The sequence below is a fragment of the Eutrema salsugineum genome, unplaced genomic scaffold (genome assembly GCF_000478725.1).
Source record: "Eutrema salsugineum unplaced genomic scaffold, Eutsalg1_0 scaffold_12, whole genome shotgun sequence".
Classification (NCBI taxonomy): domain Eukaryota; kingdom Viridiplantae; phylum Streptophyta; class Magnoliopsida; order Brassicales; family Brassicaceae; genus Eutrema; species Eutrema salsugineum.
The window spans coordinates 425,559-449,877 of NW_006256895.1; the positions used below are offsets into that span (position 1 = coordinate 425,559).

A 24,319-nucleotide genomic window follows, 5' to 3' on the forward strand; every position below is an offset into this window, starting at 1 on the left:
TTAGCCTCCGGGCGATTTATCTTCATCTGTTTTTGGGATCTGCATGAAACTGGAATATACATGTGTATGATTAACCAACTCTCGCCATCTTAATCAACTAATCACTTAAATCTGACAATTAACTCTCGCTTTCATGTCAGGAATAAGATCATGCATTAACTATTTAATTCGTTTGCTCACATTTTCTCTACAGGTAGCTCTCGACTCCGATAGCGACTATGTTCTTCTGAAGCTAGGTATGGATGATCTGATACAGCATTCTCGTGGCTCTGATCGACCCTAGGCTCAGAGAATAGGTCATGAATCTACTCTCATGCAGTATGAACAACTTAGAAAAGATGAGATCCAGAATATGGTCTAGAAACTTAGAAATCCTAATCGAACATGTATGTATGCCTATCGATAACTCTTTAGAAACTTGACTTTCTGGATAAATCTACATGATGCAATGAATGATAAATGACATGAAAGAATACAAATACGGTGTTATCAGTTAATTATTACATTCACACACATGTACAATAATTATCTCACAAAATAGCCAACTATTACATTTACACATATGGATAAGAATTATCTCACAAAGTAGTTAATTATTACATTCATACACATGTATAATAACTATCTCATAAAGTAGTTAATTATTACATTCACACACATGTATAATAAATATTTACTGAATTAACCATTTTTTGGTGGTAGTTACCTAATTTGCTCATCAACAACCTATTATTTTTGCAAATCACCCAAAAATAATATATATATAGCTTATATTTTATTTGATTTTCCAAAACTTCTGATCTGAGATTCATCATAACAGGAAATTGCAACAAAATAAGCACAAACACACACATAAAAATGAATAAATATAAAAAAAACAAATTAATTAAGGGGCAAACCAATAATCCCCTCTCCCAACTTCGGATCTAACATTCATGAATTACATTAGATAAACATAGGTTGCGTTGGAGATAGAATCGTTTTCAAAATCCAAAACCTTTATCAAGATAATAAACAACAGAACATGGGTAGAATTTTCTCAAAAAACCTTTGTTCACTCCCTTGACGTAACCCGATCGACACCTCCAAAGCACTCTTTAGCTTGAGTCTCACAATCAAGACTTAATATTTAAGAAAATTTAAAAGCAAACACTCTACAAAATAAATTAAATAAATAGAATTTTTTTTTTTTTTGTTAAATGGTTTTCATTAATTTAAATGATAAAGATTACAGCAGCAAAGTTGACCGATACAAAAAATATAGAAAGCGAAACTCCCAGCAAGGGATTACAGAGGTAATATGAAAGGATCAGTTACAATAGTCATCACTCATAATTATGAAGGTGACCAGATTTCAAGAAGAGCGTCTCCATGAGCTGAACCAATTTGAGACATAGCAGTGCACTTGTTCTTCATGGATGAGATAATCTTCGTGATCAAAAGAGAAACAGGGAGAGTAAAGCCTTGATGAACTCTTCTGTTTCTTTCGTTCCAGAGTTCAGAGATACATCCTTGCCAGGCTTGTAAAAGTGCAAGGGCTGTGGTGGAGCCTGATGGGGAAGAGTGTAGCCATGCCATGATATCAGTCCATTTAACCGGAGGCGAGGGAAACATAAGAGTAGTTGTGATCGATGACCAGACTTCCTTTGAGTAGGGGCACTCAAAAAAGAGATGATCTTTAGATTCATTTTCTGATCCACAGAGCAAACAAGACAGCTCTACATCCATTCCTCATTTCGCAATTCTATCAAATGTTGGATTGTGGTTCAAAATGAAAAGCCATGAGGTAAAGGCGTGTCTAGGAATCGCAGCCTTATGCCAAACCAAAGGAGCCCAAATGACTGGGTTTCGGGATGGTCTAAGAGAGTTCCATGTTAGCTTTGAGGAGAAAGTCTTTTGAGGTTTACTATCAATCAGCCAAACAGGATAGTCGGAGGTATCACTAAGCGTTATTGTTGATAAGAAGGAGAGAAGTTGAACTTGCTTTTTGGTTCTTGCTGGAGGGAGAGACCAACCTGCATCTGAATGAAGGTCACTGATCATCGCAAACAGCGGAATCCCCAGCCTGGTCGGACCCTCTGTTGCCAAGAAATGGTAAAGAGAGCTAAAAGGTGACCAAGGATCCCACCAGAAGAATGTGTCATCCCCATTTCCAACCTGAATGCGCAAAAACCGCTGAGTTTTGACCCGGAGTCTAAGTAATTTCCGGAACATCCAAGAGAAAGAGTGGTTTTTTTCATTTAGAGCGCAGAAAGTTGAAGAGGAAAGATATTTCATTCTGATCCATGCGACCCAGATCGATCCAGCTCGAAAATATAACATCCATATAAGCTTCAGCGCACAAGTGTCACTCCAACTGTCCAAACTTCTCAGCCCGAGACCCCTTTCCATTTTCGGAAAAGATAGCTCAGACCAAGCAACTTTCGCTCCTTTTACATTTTCCGCATTTCCATTCCACAGAAAGGAAGTGGATAATGAGTTGATCTTTTTAAGAATCCTCTTCGGGAGGATAAACGCCGATGTCCAGAAACCCACTATGCCCGAAGTCACTGATGATATAAGAGTCAGTCTTCCAGCTTGGCTTAAAAACCGATTATTCCATCCATTAAGCTTCTTCTTTATTTGGCAAATAAGTGGATCACAATCAGCTACTGAAAGCTTCTTGCAGTGCAATGGCAGCCCAAAGTATCTGATCGGAAGGCTACTTGCTTCCAAATGGAATATGTCCTTTATACGCTGAAGCACATCATCATCCAGACCTGAATGAAACATACTTGTTTTTGAGATGTTTACAGCCAGGCCTGACATGCGCTCGAAAGTGGAGAGAATGTGAAGAACCCCATCTAAGGATCTTTCCAAGCCCTCCAGGAATATGAGAAGGTCATCCGCAAAAGCTAAATGGGTTAGCTTTAGGTCTTCGCACCCGTGATGATAGTTAAAAGTCCCTTCCTCTGCTCCCTTATTCAAAAATTGAGATAAGACACTCATTATCAGCACAAATAGAATAGGCGAGAGAGGGTCCCCCTGGCGATGACCAGTTTTGCCTCTGAAAAAACTTGATGAAACACCATTAATTTTGATAGAGAAAGCCGCCGAACATACACATGCTCTGACCCAGTTAACAAATTCAGTTGGAATGCGATAGGCCTGTAGAGTGCTCAAAAGGAAGTCCCATCTGACAGAATCAAAATCTTTAGAAATATCCACCTTTAATGTGATTTTCTTATGAGTCCCAGCTTTGTGATAACCCTGGACCACTTCAGATGCGTGCAGGACATTTTCAAGAAGTAGTCTATCTTTTATAAAAGCTATCTGGTTAGATGCAATAACATGAGGAAGAATCTTCTTTAGACGATTAGCAAGAATACCTGAAGTGAGTTTGTAGATGGTGTTACAGCATGAAATAGGTCTAAAGTCCCTGATATTCTCCGAGCCAATCTTTTTTGGGATTAGAACCAGGGTAGTTGCATTGAGCGAAGTTGGAATAAAACCATCTCTGAAAAACCCAATCACTGAAGCGCAGACCTCTGATCCAATAATATCCCAGCAAGCTTTGAAAAACTCTACCGTTAGCCCATCAGGTCCTGGAGTCTTGTGCTGGGAATATGAAAAAGAACATCTTTGATTATTTCGACGGAGACAGGGCTTCGCAGGATCAATCTCATTGGCTCTGAGCAGTGGATGCATATAAGTTGATCCTAGAAAAACCAGGAAGCTCAGGAAGAAACGTTCCTCTGACCGTCCCAAGAATGGTTGAGAAATAGTTTATTGCCACTTCGTGAACTTCTTGTAGACTTGATGTTTTTGATCCATCTGGTTTCCTCAAGATTTTTAAAGCATTTCCTGTGTTTCGGGCAATAGAAACCTTGTGGTAGAAGGAAGTGTTCTGGTCACCCTCTGCCATCCATTTTATCCGCGACTTCTGATGGAAGAAACTTTCCTCTGCTAAGCGTAGATAGTGCCATGAACCCCTTGCAGCTTTCATATTCTGGATATTGATATTTGTTGGGTTGTCTAAGGCCGTTAGCTGATGAGAAGATAGGACTTGGTGAGCTTCTTTGACTCGTTTCTCTATGTCATTGAAGTTCTCCTTCATAAGCGTTTTCATTGGTCTTTTCAGACTTTTGAGCTTGAAACATAAGTCCTTCAAAGAGGACACTGAATCCCCTGCCTCTACCCAAGAGTCTCGAATAGTTTGGCTAAACTTCGGATGCTTTGTTAAAAGATTGAAAACCTTGAAAGGCCTTGTGCCAAAAGTTGGAGGAGGAGTGAAGATGCTGACTTGCCCAGGAGAGTGGTCAGAAAATTCTGGGGCTCCAAATTTGCAATGACTTGTCGGGTAATCAGCAAGCCATCTCCCATTGATGAGACAGCGATCCAGCTTTTTGCCTAGGGGGTCAGAGAGATTTCTGTTTGACCAGGTGTAGCGAGGGCCTTGAAATGGTAAATCAAACAAACCCACATCGGATAGACATTGGCCAAAGTCTCTCATTGCACGGTTGGTCCTGGTGATGTTGGGATTGGAGGTTTCCGAAGGATGGAGGATTTCGTTGAAATCCCCAGTTACAATCCAAGCTTACGATGACAGGTTGAAAGATGCTTCCGTGTCTCTGAGAGAGGTCCAAAGGTTTTTCCTTTCCTCGCCCTCATTTGAAGCATAGATAGCTGTATATATGAAGCATTTCCCATCCTCAAGAGTGACTTCTGTTGTGATTGATTGGAGATCCGCAAAGAGAAACTTTACTTTAGTGGGAGCTTTGTAAATGATCCAGATTTTACCTAAATCCGAGTGCTGGTAGTTGGAGATTACAGCCCAGTCCGGGCTTATAGAAGATAGAATACGGCTTTTATTTGCTGCTGCTACGTGCGTTTCCAAAAGCGCCCCAAAAGTAACTGGTCTTGACTTTATCCAGTTTAATAACGGCTGATGCTTGATACGATCGTTTATTACTCGCATTCCAAAAAAATATATCCGACATATATAAGGATTTTAGAGGTTGTGACGCTCCCCTTTAGCAAGAGGATTAACGTCGCCCTTTGCAGGGGAAGATTTCACATTGAACTTTCTCTTCTTTTTTGTCTGCTTGGATGCTGATGAAGAGGGAGAAAAACGAGCTTGTTCTGGAGAAAAAGGGATTATTTCCAAACACGCCTTTGGAGGTGCATCAGTTTCCATCAGAAGTTCAAAACAGTTTGGGGATAGGATGGTGATTTGTGGGGGTCGAGTGATGGTGTTGGATTGTGGCTCATTTATGGTGGTTGTGGTGGAAGGAAGACCATGGGATTCTTTTTGGTTTTTATGAGGGTTGTGAGTTATTGGTATTTTGGGAATTGGTTATTTGATTGAGAGAGAAAGGTTTGGGGATGAGGAGGAGGAGAAGGAGGAGGAGGAGGGGACGGAGGGGAGAGTGGGGACAGGGTTTTTGGAGATCCATTTGAGAGAGGTTCCCTTGGAGGTGCCTTTCTTGGGTGGAACACTTGATGGAGAAGAAGCAATTTCTTTAGTGGAGCGATGTTTCCTGTTGATGCATAGAGGTTCCCAGCCTTAGTTGCTGTTATTTTTCCTTCTCCAGGGTTTTTCCGGGTAGAGGCAGTGGTTCCAGTTGTCGATGTACCATTACCCGACAGGCATAGAGGGGCTTTGTGTCCTATTTCATTGCAAATTGGGCATAGGGGAGGGAGCCAAGGGTATTTGACAAGGAGAACCACTATTTGTCCATCTTCCCTCTCGATTTCTAACTCTGTTGGTAGAGGCTTTGTAAGATCAACCACTACTTTGACCTCTGCAGAGCTGATACTTTTGAAGGGCTTGACGTCCACTGCCTTGCCCAGCGGTTTGGTTATGAAGCTTAAACCTTTGTTGGTGATCAAATCAAAAGGAATGTTTTCAATGGTGGCCCAAATCGGAGCATGGTCCAGTGAGGGTGGATTGAAACTGAATTCAGCTTTCCATTTGGTGACAAAGAAATGCGAATCTCCTACTCTCCAGAGCTCGTGTTGGAGGATTTTGGATCTTAAAGTCGGGTTGGGGATAAAAAAGAGGAAGGTGTTGCTGGATAGCTTTTGTATGGTGACCCTCTTGTCTTTTCCCCACAGGTAATTCAGGACAGCCCATATTTTTCCATAAGCTGGTGGTTTCCCGTAGAAAATGCCAACTATGTAGTCGGAGTGGATTTTTGTGCCTCTCTCAAAGACCGCGTTGGGAATTTTTACCCAAGGTCTTCCTTCAGGGGAGATTGTAACTGGAACCGATGATTGAGCAATTTTTCAAGATGATGAAACCCTAGATGCCCAGTCAAAGCCAGTAGTAGCAGAAGGAGGTTGCTGTTTCACCTCTGCACTTTCTAGAGCTGAGCTTGGGGGGGATGGATTCCCTGAATTGCTCACTTCCGAAGTAACATTTAGCGGTATAGCTTGAGGAGCCGTACCTAACAGAACCGATTCCAAGCCTGGGGAGGCTGGAATTGGAATCGTAGAGGGAGAGACATCAGAGATTGGGATCTGAGAGTCTTCCATAAGGGAATTGTTCAAAGCTGGGGATGGAGCAGATCCGAGGTTTAGGGGGTTTGGAGGATCAGGCGGTATGGGAGGGTTTGGGGGAACCGGAGGGAGAGAAGCCATAGAGCCAGAATGAAGGGGAAAGGATTTCTCGCCGGTGAGCGTGAGGCTCGCCCGCAGCGGCGGTTAGGGTTAGGAAGATCCTAATCGCCTTTACTTTCGCACTCAGGAGAGAGAGAAAAAGTCAGTTTATCGTTTTTTTGCTTTAATTTGTCATATAAAAATAGAAATCCTAGACTGCTTTCTAAATCATAAATATAAATTTGAAGTAAATAGAAAATTATCCCGATCGAAACCTCCAAAGCACTCTTTAGCTTGAGTCTCACAATGAAGACTTTATACTTGAAGAAATTGAAAAGCAAACACTCTACAAAATAAATTAAATAAATAGAAATCCTAGACTGCTTTCTAAATCGTAAATATAAATTTTAAGTAAATAGAAAATTATCATCACAGAAATTTTTGTATCCTCTTTGTTTTGGGTATGTTCGGTACTCTTCTTACGTATGTTAAAGAGGAAACTGGCTTTAATATCTCAAAGGTACTCAAGAAGAAATATTATTTGGAGCATACATTCACAAAGTAAATTCTACAGAAAAATGTGGGAAAATGTGCTATTTATAGATGATACAAAATTTCATCTACAAGCAAAGGAAGAAATCAGTATATGTATAATTTAAATTTATACTATTTTGTGTCCAAACAGAATTTCTTTAGTTTTCTACTATTCTGTTTTTGATTACCAAACAAAACTTTTAATTTTATTTATCTGTTTTATATATTTCTGAGAATTAATAAAATAATATATTTGAATTCTATCTTTAAAATTAATTCAAAAAAATAAATTTAAATTAATTAGTTTAAATTTTTTTAGATATAGTTAAGATTAATTATCAAAATTAAAAAATTAGTTGTTATTAGTTTATAAAAATAGTAAATAAGATATTAATTTATTTTCTATTTAAATATCCAAATTTAAATAATATTCTCATAATGATAAAGATAATAAACGATATATTATTATATTTTATTCATAATCAATCATTTTAAATTTCTAAATATTTAAAATTAAAAATATTTGATAATATAAACGGATTGAGTAAAATTATGTATTAATATTTATAGTCTTTTTCGGATTAATAGAATGGACGGACTAAAATAATATTTTATAATCATAGTTAAATTTTTTAGAAAAAATAAGTTTTAAAAAATAAATTTTATCTAAACACAAAAATAAATGTGTATCATTTATTAGAAAAGTATTATATCTATAAAAACAGAAAATACATTATAAAATGAAATTAAAAAAAATTTACATGTGGACGCACGGGGTAGAACCTAATTAATTTTGATAAAAGACTTTTTCTGAACAACGCGAATTTTAAATTTGGTTGAATCCAATTCACAATCCAACTTTTTTTTTTGGGTCACCGATCCGGTTTAGGAAAAAAGTTAATTTGTAAATAATTAATAAATGTTTCATAATTTAAAAACAGAATGAATTAGTGACTTACCATTCTTAAATTATTTCTCAATCCACTGCTAAGATATGTCTGGAAAATCCGCGCCCCCGGAAAAATGAAACATTTCTTATGGCAATCACTATCCGGATGTGTGGCCACTTGTCAGAACCTAACCTTCAGACACCTGGGATCGGACTCGCGGTGCCCTCGTTGCGGGGACCCTGAAGAGTCCATAAACCATCTCCTGTTTTTATGTCCCCTGGCCTTACAAGTCTGGGCGTTATCGGACTTTCCGTCCCTTCCGGACTTCTTCCCGAGTACCTCTATTTACCAGAATATGAGCTTTCTCTTTTGGAAAACAAAAGAGTTAGGCATGACAGATCCACACAAGGATTTATATCCGTGGATCCTCTGGTACATTTGGAAAGCCAGAAACGACAAGATTTTCAACGGGAAAGAAATTTCCTCGGAAGATACCTTGATTCATGCTAGAGTGGAAGCGGAAAGCTGGAGAATCGCTAACTGATCAGAAGAAGACGACGTGGAGTTTGAAAGCTGTGTTCCCCAATCCTCCCCACCGAGACACCCTACCGAGTTCCGGCGCTCTCCGTTATGCCGTGTTGATGCCTCCTGGATCGATCACGGTTCGGTGAGCGGACTCGGTTGGTGTTTCTTGGATGGCATCGGAAATGAGACAGTAAGAGCCCAGGGATGTCGAAGAAGCCTTTCCGCTCTTCACGCCGAGATGGATTGCCTCCTTTGGGCTATGTCTAGCCTGAGAGAAAGAGGAAATCTTTCGGTTCACTTTCAATCCGACTGTTCGGACCTTGTGAGCATGGTTGGTTCACCAGCAGATTGGCCGTCTTTTCAAACTGAGTTGGAATCCTTCAGTATCCTCCGGGAGAGCTATTTAGACTTCATCTTATCATATATCCCCAGAGATCAAAATGTCCGGGCGGATAGTCTTGCGAAAGGAGTCCGTGCCAGAGGCCTTATTTTTTCCCAAATCATTCATACCGAGCTAGTCGACGATGGTTCTCGGATCATTGCCCCGACTGGCCACATGTGATGTATTAATTGGGTAGAAGAAAAAAAAAATTATTTCTCAATATTCTTAACAAACAAATCTAATTTTGATACGGTTTTTGGTTCACCGATTTGTAGATCTCAATCGGTCGAATCCGAAATTGTTTTGACCAGATTTAACTTATTTTGGTTTTGATTTGTCAAACTAACCCATGTGTAGTTACAGCGGCTTCTCCTCTCTCTCTCTCTCTCTCAAAGGCGATCATCTGTCTGAACAGAAAGTTTCTCCGTTTCTCCATGTTTCCAGCCGGCGCCAGCTTCTTTAGCGTCGGTCGGCTTTCTCTTTCATTAGGCTTTTCAGATTTCATTCTTTAGGTGCAGTTTTAAATCAAAATAATGGAAATTCGTGACAAAGTATGGTGGATTTCTACGATTTCACTTCTCTTCAATTTTGTTAACGGGCACATCCATGATTTGGGTAAGTCTTCATAACACCCAGATTTTATCTCTCTACATGAGATATAGTGATTCAAGAGCAGCATCTGCTGTCTCCGTTCGTGTCCAAATGTATTGTTCTCAATTGATGGGTTCAAAGTTTTCTTCTCAACCCCACATCCTCTTTTTCTCCTCCGGAAAGAGGTTACTTCCGACCATAACCTGGCCACAATCCACAAGTTTTTGTGTCGGCTTCCTTCCATTTCCATACGGTATTTGTCGTTTCATCATCGAAATGTGTCGTCTTCAACATCAAAGAGTCTGTGACTATAATGTCGACCTCTCCAATTTGAAAAAAGGAGAACAAGTTTGGATATGGGATCCATGAGTAAACCGGTGTTTTTCTTTTTTGTGGGATGGAATTATAGATTTCTTATTTTGCCTATAACTGGGTTATGTTTTTGTTTCTTCGCTTGGCTTTTGAACACCAATGAATTGAAGCCGGAAGAGCAATAAGACGACAATGGGTTATTTGTCTCATTCCTTTATTTGGTTTAGTCATATTTTTTTGGTGGAATTTAACTACATCAAGACCGATGGTTTGGTTGAGTATGAGAGGTTATATGTGGGTTTCATCATGTATTTGAACCAATCTTCAACTACCATTGCTCATAATTGGATGTTCATGAACGCATCAGTGATTTTTGGCGTGGATTCTATCGTCATGATTGGATTGGAGAGTTATGTATATAGACAGATACGACATGTTTTATCGAGGTTTAGAAGAAATGATACAAAAACATCTCCAACAACAATTCAAGTTCTTCTTTTAATCAGAGTAATGTAGAAAGCATTTTCGAATTTCATCCAAGAGATGATAGCCAACAAAAAGTTTATGAAATGGGGACATAACAAATTTTATCTGTTAGTCTATAAGACTTCCGTCAGGAAAGTATGATTATTCTCTACACTTTCATCGAAATTATTTTTATTTCTTTTATTAGGTATCTGTCCGCGGCGCGCGGACACAATCAGCATACAAATTTCATTATAATTTGATTTTAAAATTTTTTGTAATATAATCATTATATTTTTATATTTTCAATAATTGAGACTAAAATATTGTATAAACATATATCATAAAAATACTAAATATTTATTATTATTATTTTAAATCGATTAATATCAATCGTATATTAGATTATTTAAAATTGTATGTACCTATTAAGTAATATTATAATAAACAACTATTAAATATAATTAGTAATAATACTAAAGAATAATTAAATTGTAGATGAAAATATAATAAAAAGAAATATCAAAATAAATAATAAGATCTAACACGCAAGTTTTAAGTTATATAAATACTTATACAAAGAAATTAAGAGAACACTACTCCATTAAGTATTGTTATATATATCTGGTTTAGAAGTGCATTTTTATCCTTGTTCCAACTTGTGTCTAAAATGTGTTCCACCTCTCTCGAATCCTGGAAGTGTAAGAGACATATACATATTGTAAGACCGTTGTATATACAATTCTCCAATTATTATTTTCAGATTACTTACTTTCTCTTAAAAATCAGGGCATCATCAGTGTTAGGATCAAGGAAAAGACAGGAAAAACCAATTGCTTCATGTGAATGGATAGTTATTTCATCTACATGCATAAAATGATTGATAGGAAATATACATGCAATATAAAACATATATGGGACAAAATAAAAATAATAATGACAAATGCTTGATTGTCCATATCTTCTTTTTTATTTACACTCCAATCGGTTAAAACAGAAACCGCAAAAGGACCAGTGAATCATTTGGTTCTTTCTTTGATATCAGCGGCAAATTCTCCGTATGCGATACATTTCAACTTCACATCCCTTTGATTTAAACAATTTAAGTTACAAATTTTGTTACCAAGACATAGTGATCGTGAGAGAAAATATAACTTACACGAGATCTGTGATGGTGAAAGTTATTTTCTAAACAATCTCTCCATCAGGGTTATTTTCTGTTTCAATGTTGCTAACATTTTCCATCACACCAATGAGATCTACAAATCAATTATGAGAGAAAATTTTATCATAAATGAACTTCATATATATTTTTTTCTATATATGTACAAATTTATAGATGAAAACACTAAAACGAATATTATAATTTAATCTTACCAACAGGATACAACTGAGCGTAAGGAACTCTGTATATCTCACTAAAAGGGACAAATTTCATAAAAGGATTCATTGTCAATGGTCGTAAGCTTCAGACTTCTGTCTCAGTAGTGAGAACGATCTGATAATTGTGTCTTGTTGTCCTTCCCTCATTCTTCCATTCAAATGATATCAAGCCGAATTTATACAATTCAAACCACGGTCCTTCAGTCCCAACACGGTAAAAATATGGAAAGGCGAGGTTACCACATGAAGCATTAATTCTGCAACCCTATATACAATGAATTTTGAAAAGAGATCAAACAAACAATAAATATAGACAAAACAGTTATATATTCATATAGATAATACTTACATTTTCATCGACTAAAATGAAATTCATCCCTGGTAAGCCTTGTCGATCAGGTTTATTCCATCTTTTCAAAACTTTGACACGTATTTTCCAATCTCGTCTCGATGCATGTAACTCATCAAAAAAGTTATATGTAGTCATGGGGATAATGTTTTGAAAAAATCAAAGAAATGGTTGGGAAGAAGGATTAGTAATTTAAACCGAAATTAAAATAAATTATTATTTATTAATAATTACAAAACAGACTTGTAAATACCAAAAAATGTGTCTAACAAAACTAATAATGCATCTGGATTATCAATTTTGAATCCTTATACTCAGTCTAATCCATTAGACACCATCTGTATCCAGTCCATTTAATCTCTCCCTAATCCTGAAATTTTAATAACAAAAAACAGATATAGATAAAGTTGGCAAATTACTGTTACGCAATTTAGACAAATCTAAATATTGTTTTTTTTTCTTCATAAATCAATTTAGACAACACAGAAAAACACACTTACCTATTGCGCAAGGTTAAAATTTCAGCAATCGATGAATCAGTGATAAAACGGGACACACCATCATCATCATGATCCTTGATAGACACATTCTCTAATATACATATATATATATATATATATTAAAATATACTACGATTTTATAAATAACATATTGACATATCATTAGAAAACAAATATAGCCCCGTCAATTGCTACACACCAATCGGTTAACACACATATAGAAAAGGGACCTTCGTATTCTCTACACTTATCTCTTATTTCAGTTGCCAACTCACCGTGTGCAACACACTCAAACATAAATTTTCTATATTTTGACAAATAATGTAGTTAAGAATTAGTTAATTAGACTTTAAACATATAGTTTGAAATATACTTACTCGTCATCTATTATCTTAAATCGAGTTGATGATGAAGTCGTTCCATCATCTCACAGCGTCTCCAAGATGCATAAAGGTTTAAATTTCAGCAATCGGTGAATCAGTGATAAAACGGGACACACCATCATCATCATGATCCTTGATAGACACATTCTCTAAAATATATATATTAGAATATTGTTACATAATATACTACGATTTTATAAATAACATATTGATATATCATCAGAAAACATACCCCCGTCAATTGCTACACACCAATCGGTTAACACACATATAGCAAAGGGACCTTCGTATTCTCTACACTTGTCTCTTATTTCAGTTGCCAATTCACCGTGTGCAACACACTCAAGCATAAATTTTCTATATTTTGACAAACAATGTAGTCAAGAATTAGTTAGTTAGACTTCAAACATATAGTTTGAGATATACTTACTCGTCATCTATTATCTTAAATCGAATTTATGATGAAGCCGTTCCATCCTGATCACAGCGTCTCCAAGATGCATAAAAGCGTTTAGCCATCTCACCGGATAATTCACAACTCAAATTAATACCACTAAATTAAAACACGTCACACATAATCAGCTAGACAGAACAAATAAAACGATAATATACAATTTAAAAACACTCAGCAGACAGTACCGTTTATCCCTCAGACAGAATGTTACAGTTGAATATGCACCCCATTTTTCGGAATCATATACATCCTTACATGGACTGCCATAGAAAGGAACAGGATGCTCTCCAGAGAGTAAACCACACCACGTCCCAGATCGACTTACATTTAAGACCCGACCTATAAAATCTTCATAAACAATAAAAACTAAACCATATTAACATCAGCAACATAATAATAACGAAATTCAATATCTAAATCGAAAATAAACACACCAACTAAATAGTCATCATCATGGGCACGATCCAATATCCTTTGAAAATCAACGAAGTCAAAATAAGCGTTTTCACTCCACGTGAAGTCTTGTCAATGATAGTTGATGGTATGAACAATATTTTGTATCTATGAGAAATCAGTCTACAACTATCCTCACACTTGATAACAGAACAACGACTGATAATGATCCAACTACCAACATCTATGCGAGACGCTGCAACATCGATCTCACCATCTCTAACAGTGGCCTGAATTTTAACACCCTGTGAATAAAACAGTCAATTAGACATCAACACAATTTTATAATATTTTTTCTCATAATATAATAAATACTTGTCATCCGATAATATGAGCTCCAGGGGGAGAACGATTTAAAAATTAACATATGCACCAGGTCCGTAAACTTACAAGATAGTCAACATCTTTGGAAGGTCTCTAACGGGACACACCACCCTCCCAAAACACATTGAACCAAGAGAAAACTGTATAAGTACACCACCCAAATTCTGGGTATCCCGATATACTAATATTCTTTCGATGAGTATATCATTCGGTTCGACGTTTTGGTGATCCTCACTATCATCGTCACTCTCAGTCTCATCATCCAACATAACATCTTCATCATCATCCTCATCATCATCAGTCGAATCAGCATCGTCATCATCTTCATCTTCATCATCACCACTATCACCTTCCGAGTTATCACTTGAACCATCAGATCCTTCACAAGACTCACCGTCGTCAATAAAATCATCTTCAGAATCATATTCATCTGTTTGGTCCATATCATCGGTATCATCATGCGACTCAGCATCAGACCCCATGTAATCCTCAAAACCATAATCATCATCAGTACCATGGCCAGATAGCACCTCGGTATTATCAGACTCATTATCTTCTGCATAGATAAACATATGAAAAAAACAACGTAGTTAGAATTTAAAATAAATATTAAAATAAGGGAAAAAATGGTGCTCAAAGCAAAAAACAAACCATTGAAACCATTAGATTCTTTATTTATAATCCAAGCCTTCCTCGCAAAATCCCAAAGAAAGGTCTTGTGAGCATGATCGCTCGAATTAACATGATCAGAACCTAAATGCACAAAACGAACATCAGAACAAACATAAACACATATAAAAAAAATTAATATACATCATTAACAAAATTATATTACAGGAAGAGCAGAAATACCTCCTTTGATCAAAAACTTCTGATCAAGAATAGATATATAATACGCAGAATCAAGATCTATATAAAAAATGAATACGTTCGTAGATTAATACATAGTAAAGATACAAAATTGTAAGATTAAGATACAACACTACGAAAGGTACAAAATTGTAAGATTAATATACAGTACTACGAACCTTCGATTACAGGATTATATGTCCGCAAGGTCCACTCGTCGATAGCAAGATCCATAAGTAACTTGCATGGATAACCTAAAAATACAAAATAATTACTAATAAGTATTATAACTTGCATGAATAACCTAAAAAAGCACAACAACCTTTTTTGTGATATCGACGAAAACTGGAGTTACGTAACGATAATCAGATATTTCTTTTTGATCCATATCCTGGCGATATGAATTCAACATAGATCTTAACTCGCGAGCATAAGCCTGGTTATCAAAACCTATGGACGAACAAAATTTTAGAATCATTAAAAACGTAGAGAGCATATATATTATTATTAATTTGAGGAGAGCTAGATATATACCCGAAGCAGTAGACGAAATTTCCCAAGTAATCATGACTTTCGATGGATGATCAAAGCTGTACTTAGACGAATACATGGTTAGGTTTGCATGCAAATAGACAAACATGATAAATCTTTTTTAAAGAGATCCAAAAAGTTAATGCTATTATAAAAACCCTAGCAAAATAAACACAGAACTCTAACAGAGAAACTAAACTGTAAATTATGAGACGATTGTTTTAAAACACTCATATTTATACGTGTAAACAACCTAGGGTTTATTTTTTTATGAAAAATACTAAAAGATAATTCTTGTTTTATATACGATATTATCTTCCCATGAATTTAATAGTTTTTAACTATAAAAAATGTAAAGATTCCATTCTAGATAATAACAAAGGAAATTATGACATATTTCCGTTTGCAAAATATTTAAAACAATCATATTTATACGTGTAAACAACCTAAGTTTATTTTTTTATGAAAAATACTAAAAGGTAATTCTTGTTCTATATACGATATTATCTTCCCATGAATTTTATAGTTATTAACTATAAAAAATGTAAAAATTCCATTCTAGATAATAACAAAAGAAATTATGACATATTTCCGTTTGCAAAATATTTAGCAAATAAAAATTATTTCCAAACATTGAATTGTAACAAAAATCTAAAAATTAAAAAAATCTAACTCCATGACTCAAACCCGTGAGCTTTCGCTGAACGGACAAAGCACCTAACCAACACAGCTACCATCTCATTCAGTGTAAATGATATATTGGAAGGTATGTATAATGTTTCTGTATTTCCATGTAGAGTAACCAATCGCCAAAACTCTAGAACAAAACGTAAAAAAAAATAGTAATGAATATAAGCGGAGGCAGAAAATATTTATTTATATAGAAAACGATTCCGGGTTTATGTGTTTCCTTATTTATTTGTTCATTATTGATGTGATCAACTATTTCTTTATAATTATCACAAACATGAGTTTGTGCTCACTTTTCTCTAGATCTGATCCACGATTGGTTAAAAAAATGATTTAAAAAGAGAGAAATTTAGAAAAAAAAATACAATTAAATTAGTATAAGATTCGAATTTGCTACGTATGAAATAAGAATTCGGGTCACTAACCATTATAGTTTGTGTTATTTTTTTGTTAACCAATCAACAGTTAAATATATATATTTTTATTGTCAACAAAAAATGGTATTATGCCATATATTTTCTGTGTGCTCTACTCCATGTTTTGTTGTGTATTAATTATGAAATATTTCTTTTTAATCAGATTTTCTTTTTAATTGCAGAATATCAACTGACCAATCATAATAGAGTATTTTCATTAATGGCATAAGTGTAATTTAACATCTTCTACCAAAACGACAGAAAAAATAATAATAATTAATTTATATCAACCAATCAAAATAAAACATTAGCTGACCAATCAGAACATAAGAATTTCATTAATCAAAATAAGAATTTCATTAATCAAAACGACATCAAAAGTTGTGCATTGAACCACAACTCAAATCATTTCGCAAATACTATAATAGATTTGCGTTAACGATTTATGTATTTTTTATACTTCTTATAAGGTCAATATATTTGATTTGCCAAAAAAAAAAACCCATTTGTACTCCTGGTTTAGGGTTAAATCCGATCTGTCACCGGTTCGGTCCGGTTTTTAATAACACTTGATATAAGACGTCGACGAAATAAAATCATAAGAGAGAAAAAAGGTCGCATATCCGATCAAAGAGAGAAAAAACTATGGCAACGGCGTCTCCTCCATTTATCTCATCTCTCAACTTCACTTGTACTTCTTTCAAAACCAGTCTCACTTCTTCGTCTTCTACTTCTTCTTCGTCTGCTTCTTTTTCATTTACTACGAAGCATCTTCGGCCCCTTTTGAGTCTTTCCGCTAAAGCTTCCAGAAAGCAAGTAGAGGTAAACGATATTCGAATTTCATTTCTCTTCCTCTGTATTTGGATTTTATTAATTTAGGTCAGAATATGAAACATTTAGTGTTTGTTTTGCATCTCCTATTCTATTGAAAAATAAATAATAAAGATTGATGCTTTATTTTATCGCTTACTCAGATTTTGCTGAATAACGTTCTGTTTCAATTTTTTGGCTCAAAATTGAATAAAATTGGGAGCATCTGAATTTGATGCTGCGTAGCTGCTTCGTGTTCATTTAGTATTTGGGTTCTTAAAATTTTGAATCTATTGTTTTTGCCTCCAAAACCTTGAAGGAATACAATGTAACATTCTGGAAAAAAATCTGAAGTTTTGAGATTCTTTACATTCATAATTTGGTTTTTCACAATTTCAAACTTTGAAGGAATGTAATGTAATGTTTTTGAGATGATGTGTGTGGCTGGGTGATGTTAGATAGTGTTTGATCCTGACGAGAGGCTTAATAAGATAGGCGATGATGTTGACAAAGAAGCTCCTTTATCAAGGCTTACGCTCTTCTCACCTTGCAAGGTTAAAGACACTTACTTCAACCTACTTTCTTGAACCATTTTCTCTTCTTTCTTGAACCTACCTTGCAAGGTTGAAGACACTGTCTTTATACTGTTCAGATCAATGTCTTCTTGAGGATAACCGGCAAGCGGGAAGATGGTTTTCATGATTTAGCCTCTTTGTTTCATGTAAGTTCTTCTTCAAAAAAGTTTAAGCTTTCTTTCGTTATTTCTCATTTGTTGTCTTGATGTCTCTTTTCCGCGTTTGATTTAGGTGATTAGCTTAGGTGACACAATTAAATTCTCGTTGTCACCATCGAAATCCAAAGATCGTCTCTCTACCAACGTAGCTGGAGTCCCTGTCGATGCGAGAAATCTGGTAAGAATGATGTACATTGTTCTAGTGGATGGTGAAGCATTATTTCTAATCCTCTCTGGGCTGTGTTGCAACTTCTTGTTTTGCAGATTATAAAAGCACTAAACCTTTACAGGAAGAAAACTGGTAGTAACAAGTTCTTCTGGGTAAAAGAAACACTAGACAACAATGTATGGCCATTTGCCTATATTGCATCTTCTTACCAAAACTAAAAGTCTCTCTTATTTGGACAGATTCATCTAGACAAGAAGGTGCCTACAGGGGCTGGACTCGGTGGTGGAAGTGGTAATGCTGCAACGGCACTCTGGGCGGCAAATCAGTTCAATGGAGGTGTTGCCACTGAGAAGGAACTCCAAGATTGGTCAAGTGAAATTGGGTCAGATATTCCATTTTTCTTCTCACATGGAGCTGCATATTGTACAGGAAGAGGTGAGGTATGTTTTGTTCTCTTGCATCCATTAGTTTTGGGGTTTAGAGTTGTTTACATGATGCAGCATACTTATCTGAATTCTAATCCAGATTGTCCAAGACCTTCCTTCTCCTTTTCCTCTTGATCTTCCCATGGTGCTCATAAAGCCACGAGAAGCATGTTCCACTGCTGAAGTTTACAAAGTATAATTTACTGAAACTGATGATGGATATATTTTTTTTTTACTTCTGGAAGCTTTTTCAGGATTTTCATGGCTAAAACTTTTATTTTTCAGCGTCTTCGTCTAGATCAGACGAGCAACATTGATCCCTTGACTTTACTGGAGAATGTCACCAGCAATGGTGTTTCTCAAAGCATTTGCGTAAACGATTTGGGTAAAGATCTATATTATATATATATATATATATATATATATCTGTCATTTCTTCCTTCTTTTCCCTATAAAATAATCACATCTTTATATTTCAAGATTCAGTTTGGTACACGGACGGACCAGTGACTTACATTATCTGTCACTTTTTGACATTTCCAGAACTGCCAGCATTTCAAGTTCTTCCATCTCTTAGACGCTTGAAGCAACGTATAATAGCATCTGGTCGTGGGGAATATGATGCCGTCTTTATGTCCGGGAGGTATGCCTTTGCTATAACTATGTCTTTCTATTGTGACAGCATTGAGAAACTTCGTGAAATCATACGCATTGCATAGTAGCTCATCTAGTAATTGAGTATACAGTAACTTACAGTAAATATAATATGATGCTGCCATTGTATATGTCTTAACAAAACGCATCTTAATCAGCTAGCTAAAGATTTTATATAATGTGCTGGGTACTGTTTGCTAGAATAGCGATTCTTGGGTTTGTACTGGTGCTAACTTTGACATGCGTTGCTAACTTTTCTAACAGTGGAAGCACCATTGTTGGTATCGGTTCACCAGATCCTCCGCAGTTTATATATGACGATGAAGCATACAAGAATGTATTCTTGTCTGGTATGCTTTTCTCTTGTAATTTACAAGTAGTGGTTTCTGCTCTTATGAGTTTTGTACATTGTATGGAACTAATTCGAAGTAAACTCATCGCAGAAGCAAACTTTATGACTCGGGAGGATAATGAATGGTACAAAGAGCCTGCTTCTGCAACTGCTACAACCTCATCCTCTGACTCTCGCCTGGAGATTTCCAATGAGATGTAACAAATTTCAGGCCAAATAGTCTTTTTCTGTATTGGTAGAGACTTCATTGTTTGAGAGATTTTGATTTGTATGCTCTTGACATAAATTCAAAGTTAAAGAGGAAAAGACATATTCACGAATAATAAACCAAACAGAGAAGTCATGAAACCATTTTTTCTGTGTTTTTTTCTTTTTCTTGTTTTATTACTTCCATTTTCCATATGTAACTCCTCTGCTCTTACAGAGAAGGAGATGCATATTGTCTAGACAAGCTAAAGATATCTTTTCCTTCAAATGGTGAAGTCCAATCCTGAGAAGTTGCTGTTTGTGTTTCCACGGCTACACCACCACCCACATTCTCCATAGATACACCGATGCTGCTATTGACCCGGCCTCCCATGGAACCATTTAGACTATACCTGTTCATGTTTGCATCATACATGTGGTTGCTGCTCTTTGACCCTGACCAGAGCCCATTGAATCTAGTATTTTGGGATAAACCTTGATCTAGACTCCAGTCTATGCTTGTGTAGTCGACCGAACCACCAGAGCTCCAATCTATTGGTGATGATGCACCTGATGTTCCTGTTGAACCAACAGTCGAGAACAGTCCCAACGACGACGCAGCAGATATGGATGGAGATGATGCAGTGTTGTTGTTCCTGGTCCATAAGTTGCCATTCCCTCGAGTGATACCACCATGTGGATCCACTGGGTGGTTATTGCTACTGAATCGATTCTGGTTTTGATATTGAAGTTGTTGGTAGATCTGATTTGGATTCAGATTGTTTGGACTCGGGCTTCTCGCGCTAGGGATGTTGTGTGTTTGTATGAACCCATTTGACTTCATGATCTCTATGGTTGCTGCAGGGAGCCAACTGGTAGGGGGTGCACTCATGCTTGAAGTTGGAACAGGATTCGTGCTTACAACTTGTGGGCGCTGCCTCATCGATACTACTGGCTCCCTAATTGCTGGCTGCTGCTGAGGGTTCTTAAACTCATTTCCACTAGCTATATAGCGAGCTTCGACCCTCACAGAAGGCTGAGGTGACGGTGATGATGGCAAAGAGTAAGAAGCAGAAGGAACATTTCCTGTATTTGTCCACCTTTTATCAACCAAAGAAACAGCAGATTGTTGTGGTTTTGGCCAATCCAATTTCGGCTGGGGTCGCTTCATAGGCTGAATCATTTTACTTACGGGTTCTGCTGTGGGGGGTGATTTTGTATAGTTAAAGTTCTTGTCGTCTCTTGTTGGCTGTAAAGCTGGTAACGGAGCAGGCTGTGTTTCTGACCTTTTTGCATCCGAATTCTGATAACTTATCCCTACTATAAGTTTACCATTACTGGCTGTAACATGATTTCCAGACTCGTCTTGTTTCACTGGCAAAGACAATTCTTCAGACTTTGTGCCTTTCATGACTTCTTCTGCTCTGTCCAAATCACCCTCTGCTTGAACAACCGCACGCTCTATTTCCTGCCTTGTACACTTAAGTTGTTGCTCCATTTTTGTAATCCTAGCTAGTTCTTCTGTTATGTCTATTTTCAAATTCCCAGGACTCTGAATGCTTTGCTTCTCGATTTCTTCCTCGCCCCTGTCAAACAACCAATGAACAGATTCCTCTACCTTTCCCTCGTTCATCATCAACGCCGTCGTCGCATGCTCTTGTGATATTCCCATTACCACAAGCTGCTGTGTAAGGGCTTCGAGCTTTCTCGACATGAGATATGTGCTACACTTCTCATACAACTCCTGAGCCCGCCTCTCCTTCTGGCGTTGATGTTTTCTCTCGTTCTTCTGGCGAACTTTTTCCCGCTTGTCATTGTCTGCACTCGAACCTGGTATCACCTCCTGCCTGAGGGGCAGATTAGTTGTTTTCTCCTTGTGATCTTCCGACTCGCCAGAGCAACTACCATTGTTCGAAACGGAATCGGACTCGACCCCGTTTACATCTGCCTCATCTATACTTCGGAAACGACCATACTGTAGCGGTGAGGCAGAAGCTACCGAGAACGAATCAAGAACTTGAAATGTTCCTAGAACCGGGTTATAGGCACTAGCTGCCATGCTGCTATTACCATTAATCGACAGTGCAGGCTTTGGTGATGCCTTTTGAGCTTCTTTACCCGTTTTTTTATCCTTTGACTTTGATTTTGTTGCTGGAGACATCTCTGCAAAAAACATAACAACCCTAAAAAACATCAAGAAATGAGCAAATAGTTAATGTGATACTCGCAAAGGTAACATGAGACTACTTCTATTAAGACTACAACACACAACACGCCCCCTATGATTCAACTAACATGTTACAACAAAATAAGCCGGAACCATATAAAATGGAAATATTATGAACGAAAGATATAAAAAATCATAGAAGAGATTTTGCAAGAAAATGTGCAGAAAGTTAACTTGAATATAACAAAATATGCCGTAACGATATAAAATGATGATTTTGGGATAAATTTTACGAATTTATACTTTTCTCAGAGAGAAATTGGCAAATTAAGAATGAGAGATGACCAGTCAGGCTCATCTATTAACTAATATTCGCATACTCTTGACGAGAACAAATACAAGATAAAAAAAATTAGCTTTTTCAGGCGTTTACAAGATCAGATTGATAACACACCAAAAAAAAAAAATTCAATCAAACAAGAAAAAAGAGAACCAATTCAACTCAGTTTTTATTTATTTATTTATCAGTGAAACAAGGTAAAGGGATGAACATTCGAAAAGCCAATTACGTAAAAAAGCTAAGAACGTGAATTAGGGGCAAGCAAAAACTGGGAAACAACTAATTGACCCGAAGGTTTTGATGGTTCAAGACACGGAGAAGGTGACTTGAGGAAGGCAATTCATGATATATCCGTGAGGAATACAAAATTCTGTATAAATGAAAGCAAAATCACGAAAAGCGAGGAGGAATCGAGAGTCCAAGGATTAACATGACTTTGCATCGATAATCGAAGAACACAGAGAGAAGAGGAAGGACCTGTTGGGAGAAGAAGATAATTGATGATCGATGGGTGAATCAAAGCGTTCGTTGCTCGAGGTCCGAAACTGAATCTGCGAAAAAGAGATGATTTTTAGGGTTTTGTTGTTGGGAGAGAAAACGAGGGGAGAAATGGGAAATGAGAAATGGGAAAAGATGTTTTTGTCAATATATATGTTTAAGCCAATGGAGATATGTAACGAATGTCACTCTTGACTTCTTTGTATCACTTTTTACGTGTGTTGTTTTTTCCTCGACTAGTCTTTTATTAACCAACTTCTCAAAAACTCATACATAGTACTAGTCGGTATATGAAAATTACCGGAACCGAATAGAAAGGCACCGACCCAAACCGGAATCGATATAAATACCCGTTCCACCGAACCAAACTGGAATCGACATAAATATCCGAACTGATTGTAGACTTGCAATCAAAGAACCAATGAAAAAAAAATACATAGACACTTACAACCCAAGTATGTTGAATGAAGTATTTAGCCAAGATGGAGATTGCGCATCTAGCCAGCAACTAAACACTGATCGGTCGTCAACAAATTAGTTAGGGAACTTTCATCGAAGGGTTGGGCGCGTGAAGTCATGTGCGGCGACTCAAATTTTTTTCTAGTTCTCCCTAGAACTAACTTGGGAAGGGGTTCCTCCTCCCTAGCCTCTATCCGGGCGATCATTCCGCTGGCATCTTGCATTCACGCCTCAGATATCTAGTCAACTGCTGCACCTCAATGCATTTCGAGGAGAACCAGCTAGCTATGGGTTAGAGTGGCATTTCACCCCTAACCATAACTCATCTGCTAATTTTTCAACAGGTTCGGATCTCCATTTAGTTTCACCCAAGTTTCATCATGGTCAGTTTGCTAAATTTTTTCTTTCTTCTGGTTGGCTTTTCCACCTACGATTGAGAAAACTCTTCATTACTCGAATTACCATTCTCAGACTTCAACGGGTTTTCCAAACTCATAAATTGTAAATTTTTCACGTTATCTTCAGACAGTGGAAAATGAATTCAGGGAAGGAGTCCTCGACCTGCAACAAATAAAGGATGTGGGCGATTCCGGCGCCGCGAGAAATCTACCCCTTTTTGGTCAACCGATGGTGCTTCATCCATGGTGAGAAGCTTCTCTGGTGTGAGTTGGAGGCGATGAAAGCTTGGATGTGGTGCTTGGCTGTTCCCCGAGGCAGTTTCTTGGGTTTCCAATATGGGTATTGAGGACGTGTTCCAGAAAAGTACCTCTTAAGACGCTTGCGGTGGTGGATCGACTTGGCGCATTGGTGTGGCAAAGCCAAAGCCTTGGGTCAGAGTTTGCGTGTGGTATCTGTCGGATGTGGCTGCTTGCGGATGTGGATCCACTTAGGGACAGCGGTGAAGCAAAGCAGCAGA

At 37.0% G+C, this 24,319-nt stretch overlaps 4 protein-coding genes across 6 annotated transcripts; 1 reads left to right on the top strand and 3 right to left on the bottom strand.

The window, feature by feature from the left end:
- Positions 1-1,335: 1,335 nt before the first annotated feature.
- On the bottom strand, positions 1,336-1,728 carry LOC112089261. The gene has a single exon (XM_024160329.1). The coding sequence runs from the start codon at positions 1,726-1,728 to the stop codon at positions 1,336-1,338; it is 393 nt and encodes a 130-aa protein (XP_024016097.1).
- A 12,256-nt stretch (positions 1,729-13,984) lies between these two features.
- Positions 13,985-15,583, bottom strand: LOC112089262 (protein PFC0760c-like). Its single transcript, XM_024160330.1, has 7 exons — positions 15,508-15,583; positions 15,334-15,423; positions 15,153-15,227; positions 14,977-15,033; positions 14,776-14,877; positions 14,191-14,680; positions 13,985-14,045 (listed from the first exon to the last, which is right to left on the bottom strand). Exons 1-7 carry the CDS (start codon positions 15,581-15,583, stop codon positions 13,985-13,987), a joined length of 951 nt encoding a protein of 316 aa, XP_024016098.1.
- Positions 15,584-17,221: 1,638 nt separating this feature from the next.
- Positions 17,222-20,118, top strand: LOC18025504 (4-diphosphocytidyl-2-C-methyl-D-erythritol kinase, chloroplastic). 2 transcript variants are annotated; one of them, XM_024160216.1, is made up of 11 exons: positions 17,222-17,432; positions 17,879-17,974; positions 18,073-18,141; positions 18,227-18,331; positions 18,418-18,498; positions 18,562-18,762; positions 18,848-18,940; positions 19,033-19,132; positions 19,291-19,390; positions 19,666-19,751; positions 19,845-20,118. In XM_024160216.1, the coding sequence occupies exons 1-11, from the start codon at positions 17,256-17,258 to the stop codon at positions 19,952-19,954; spliced, it is 1,218 nt and encodes a 405-aa protein (XP_024015984.1). In that variant the 5' UTR covers positions 17,222-17,255; the 3' UTR covers positions 19,955-20,118. The 2 variants fall into 2 exon arrangements, with proteins under 2 accessions (XP_024015984.1, XP_006408605.1); XM_006408542.2 differs by having other exon boundaries at positions 18,418-18,474.
- Positions 20,047-23,055, bottom strand: LOC18025505. Of its 2 annotated transcripts, none has more exons than XM_024160215.1 (2): positions 22,924-23,055; positions 20,047-22,122 (listed from the first exon to the last, which is right to left on the bottom strand). In XM_024160215.1, the coding sequence occupies exon 2, from the start codon at positions 22,113-22,115 to the stop codon at positions 20,172-20,174; it is 1,944 nt and encodes a 647-aa protein (XP_024015983.1). In that variant the 5' UTR covers positions 22,116-22,122; positions 22,924-23,055; the 3' UTR covers positions 20,047-20,171. The 2 variants fall into 2 exon arrangements, with proteins under 2 accessions (XP_024015983.1, XP_006408606.1); XM_006408543.2 differs by having other exon boundaries at positions 20,047-22,102; positions 22,924-23,050.
- Positions 23,056-24,319: the final 1,264 nt, after the last annotated feature.

Excerpts from the sequence above, each read along its gene's own strand:
- LOC112089261 (XM_024160329.1), bottom strand. The coding sequence starts at position 1,728 with ATGGATGTAGAGCTGTCTTGTTTGCTCTGTGGATCAGAAAATGAATCT.
- LOC112089262 (XM_024160330.1), bottom strand. The coding sequence starts at position 15,583 with ATGTATTCGTCTAAGTACAGCTTTGATCATCCATCGAAAGTCATGATT. Across the intron at positions 14,681-14,775 it reads AGAATCTAATGGTTTCAATG|AAGATAATGAGTCTGATAAT; the intron begins GTTTGTTTTTTG and ends TTATCTATGCAG. Across the intron at positions 14,046-14,190 it reads CCAAAGATGTTGACTATCTT|GGTGTTAAAATTCAGGCCAC; the intron begins GTAAGTTTACGG and ends TTTTATTCACAG.
- LOC18025504 (XM_024160216.1), top strand. The coding sequence starts at position 17,256 with ATGGCAACGGCGTCTCCTCCATTTATCTCATCTCTCAACTTCACTTGT. Across the intron at positions 17,975-18,072 it reads CGCTCTTCTCACCTTGCAAG|ATCAATGTCTTCTTGAGGAT; the intron begins GTTAAAGACACT and ends TATACTGTTCAG. Across the intron at positions 18,499-18,561 it reads AAGAAACACTAGACAACAAT|ATTCATCTAGACAAGAAGGT; the intron begins GTATGGCCATTT and ends TTATTTGGACAG.
- LOC18025505 (XM_024160215.1), bottom strand. The coding sequence starts at position 22,115 with ATGTTTTTTGCAGAGATGTCTCCAGCAACAAAATCAAAGTCAAAGGAT.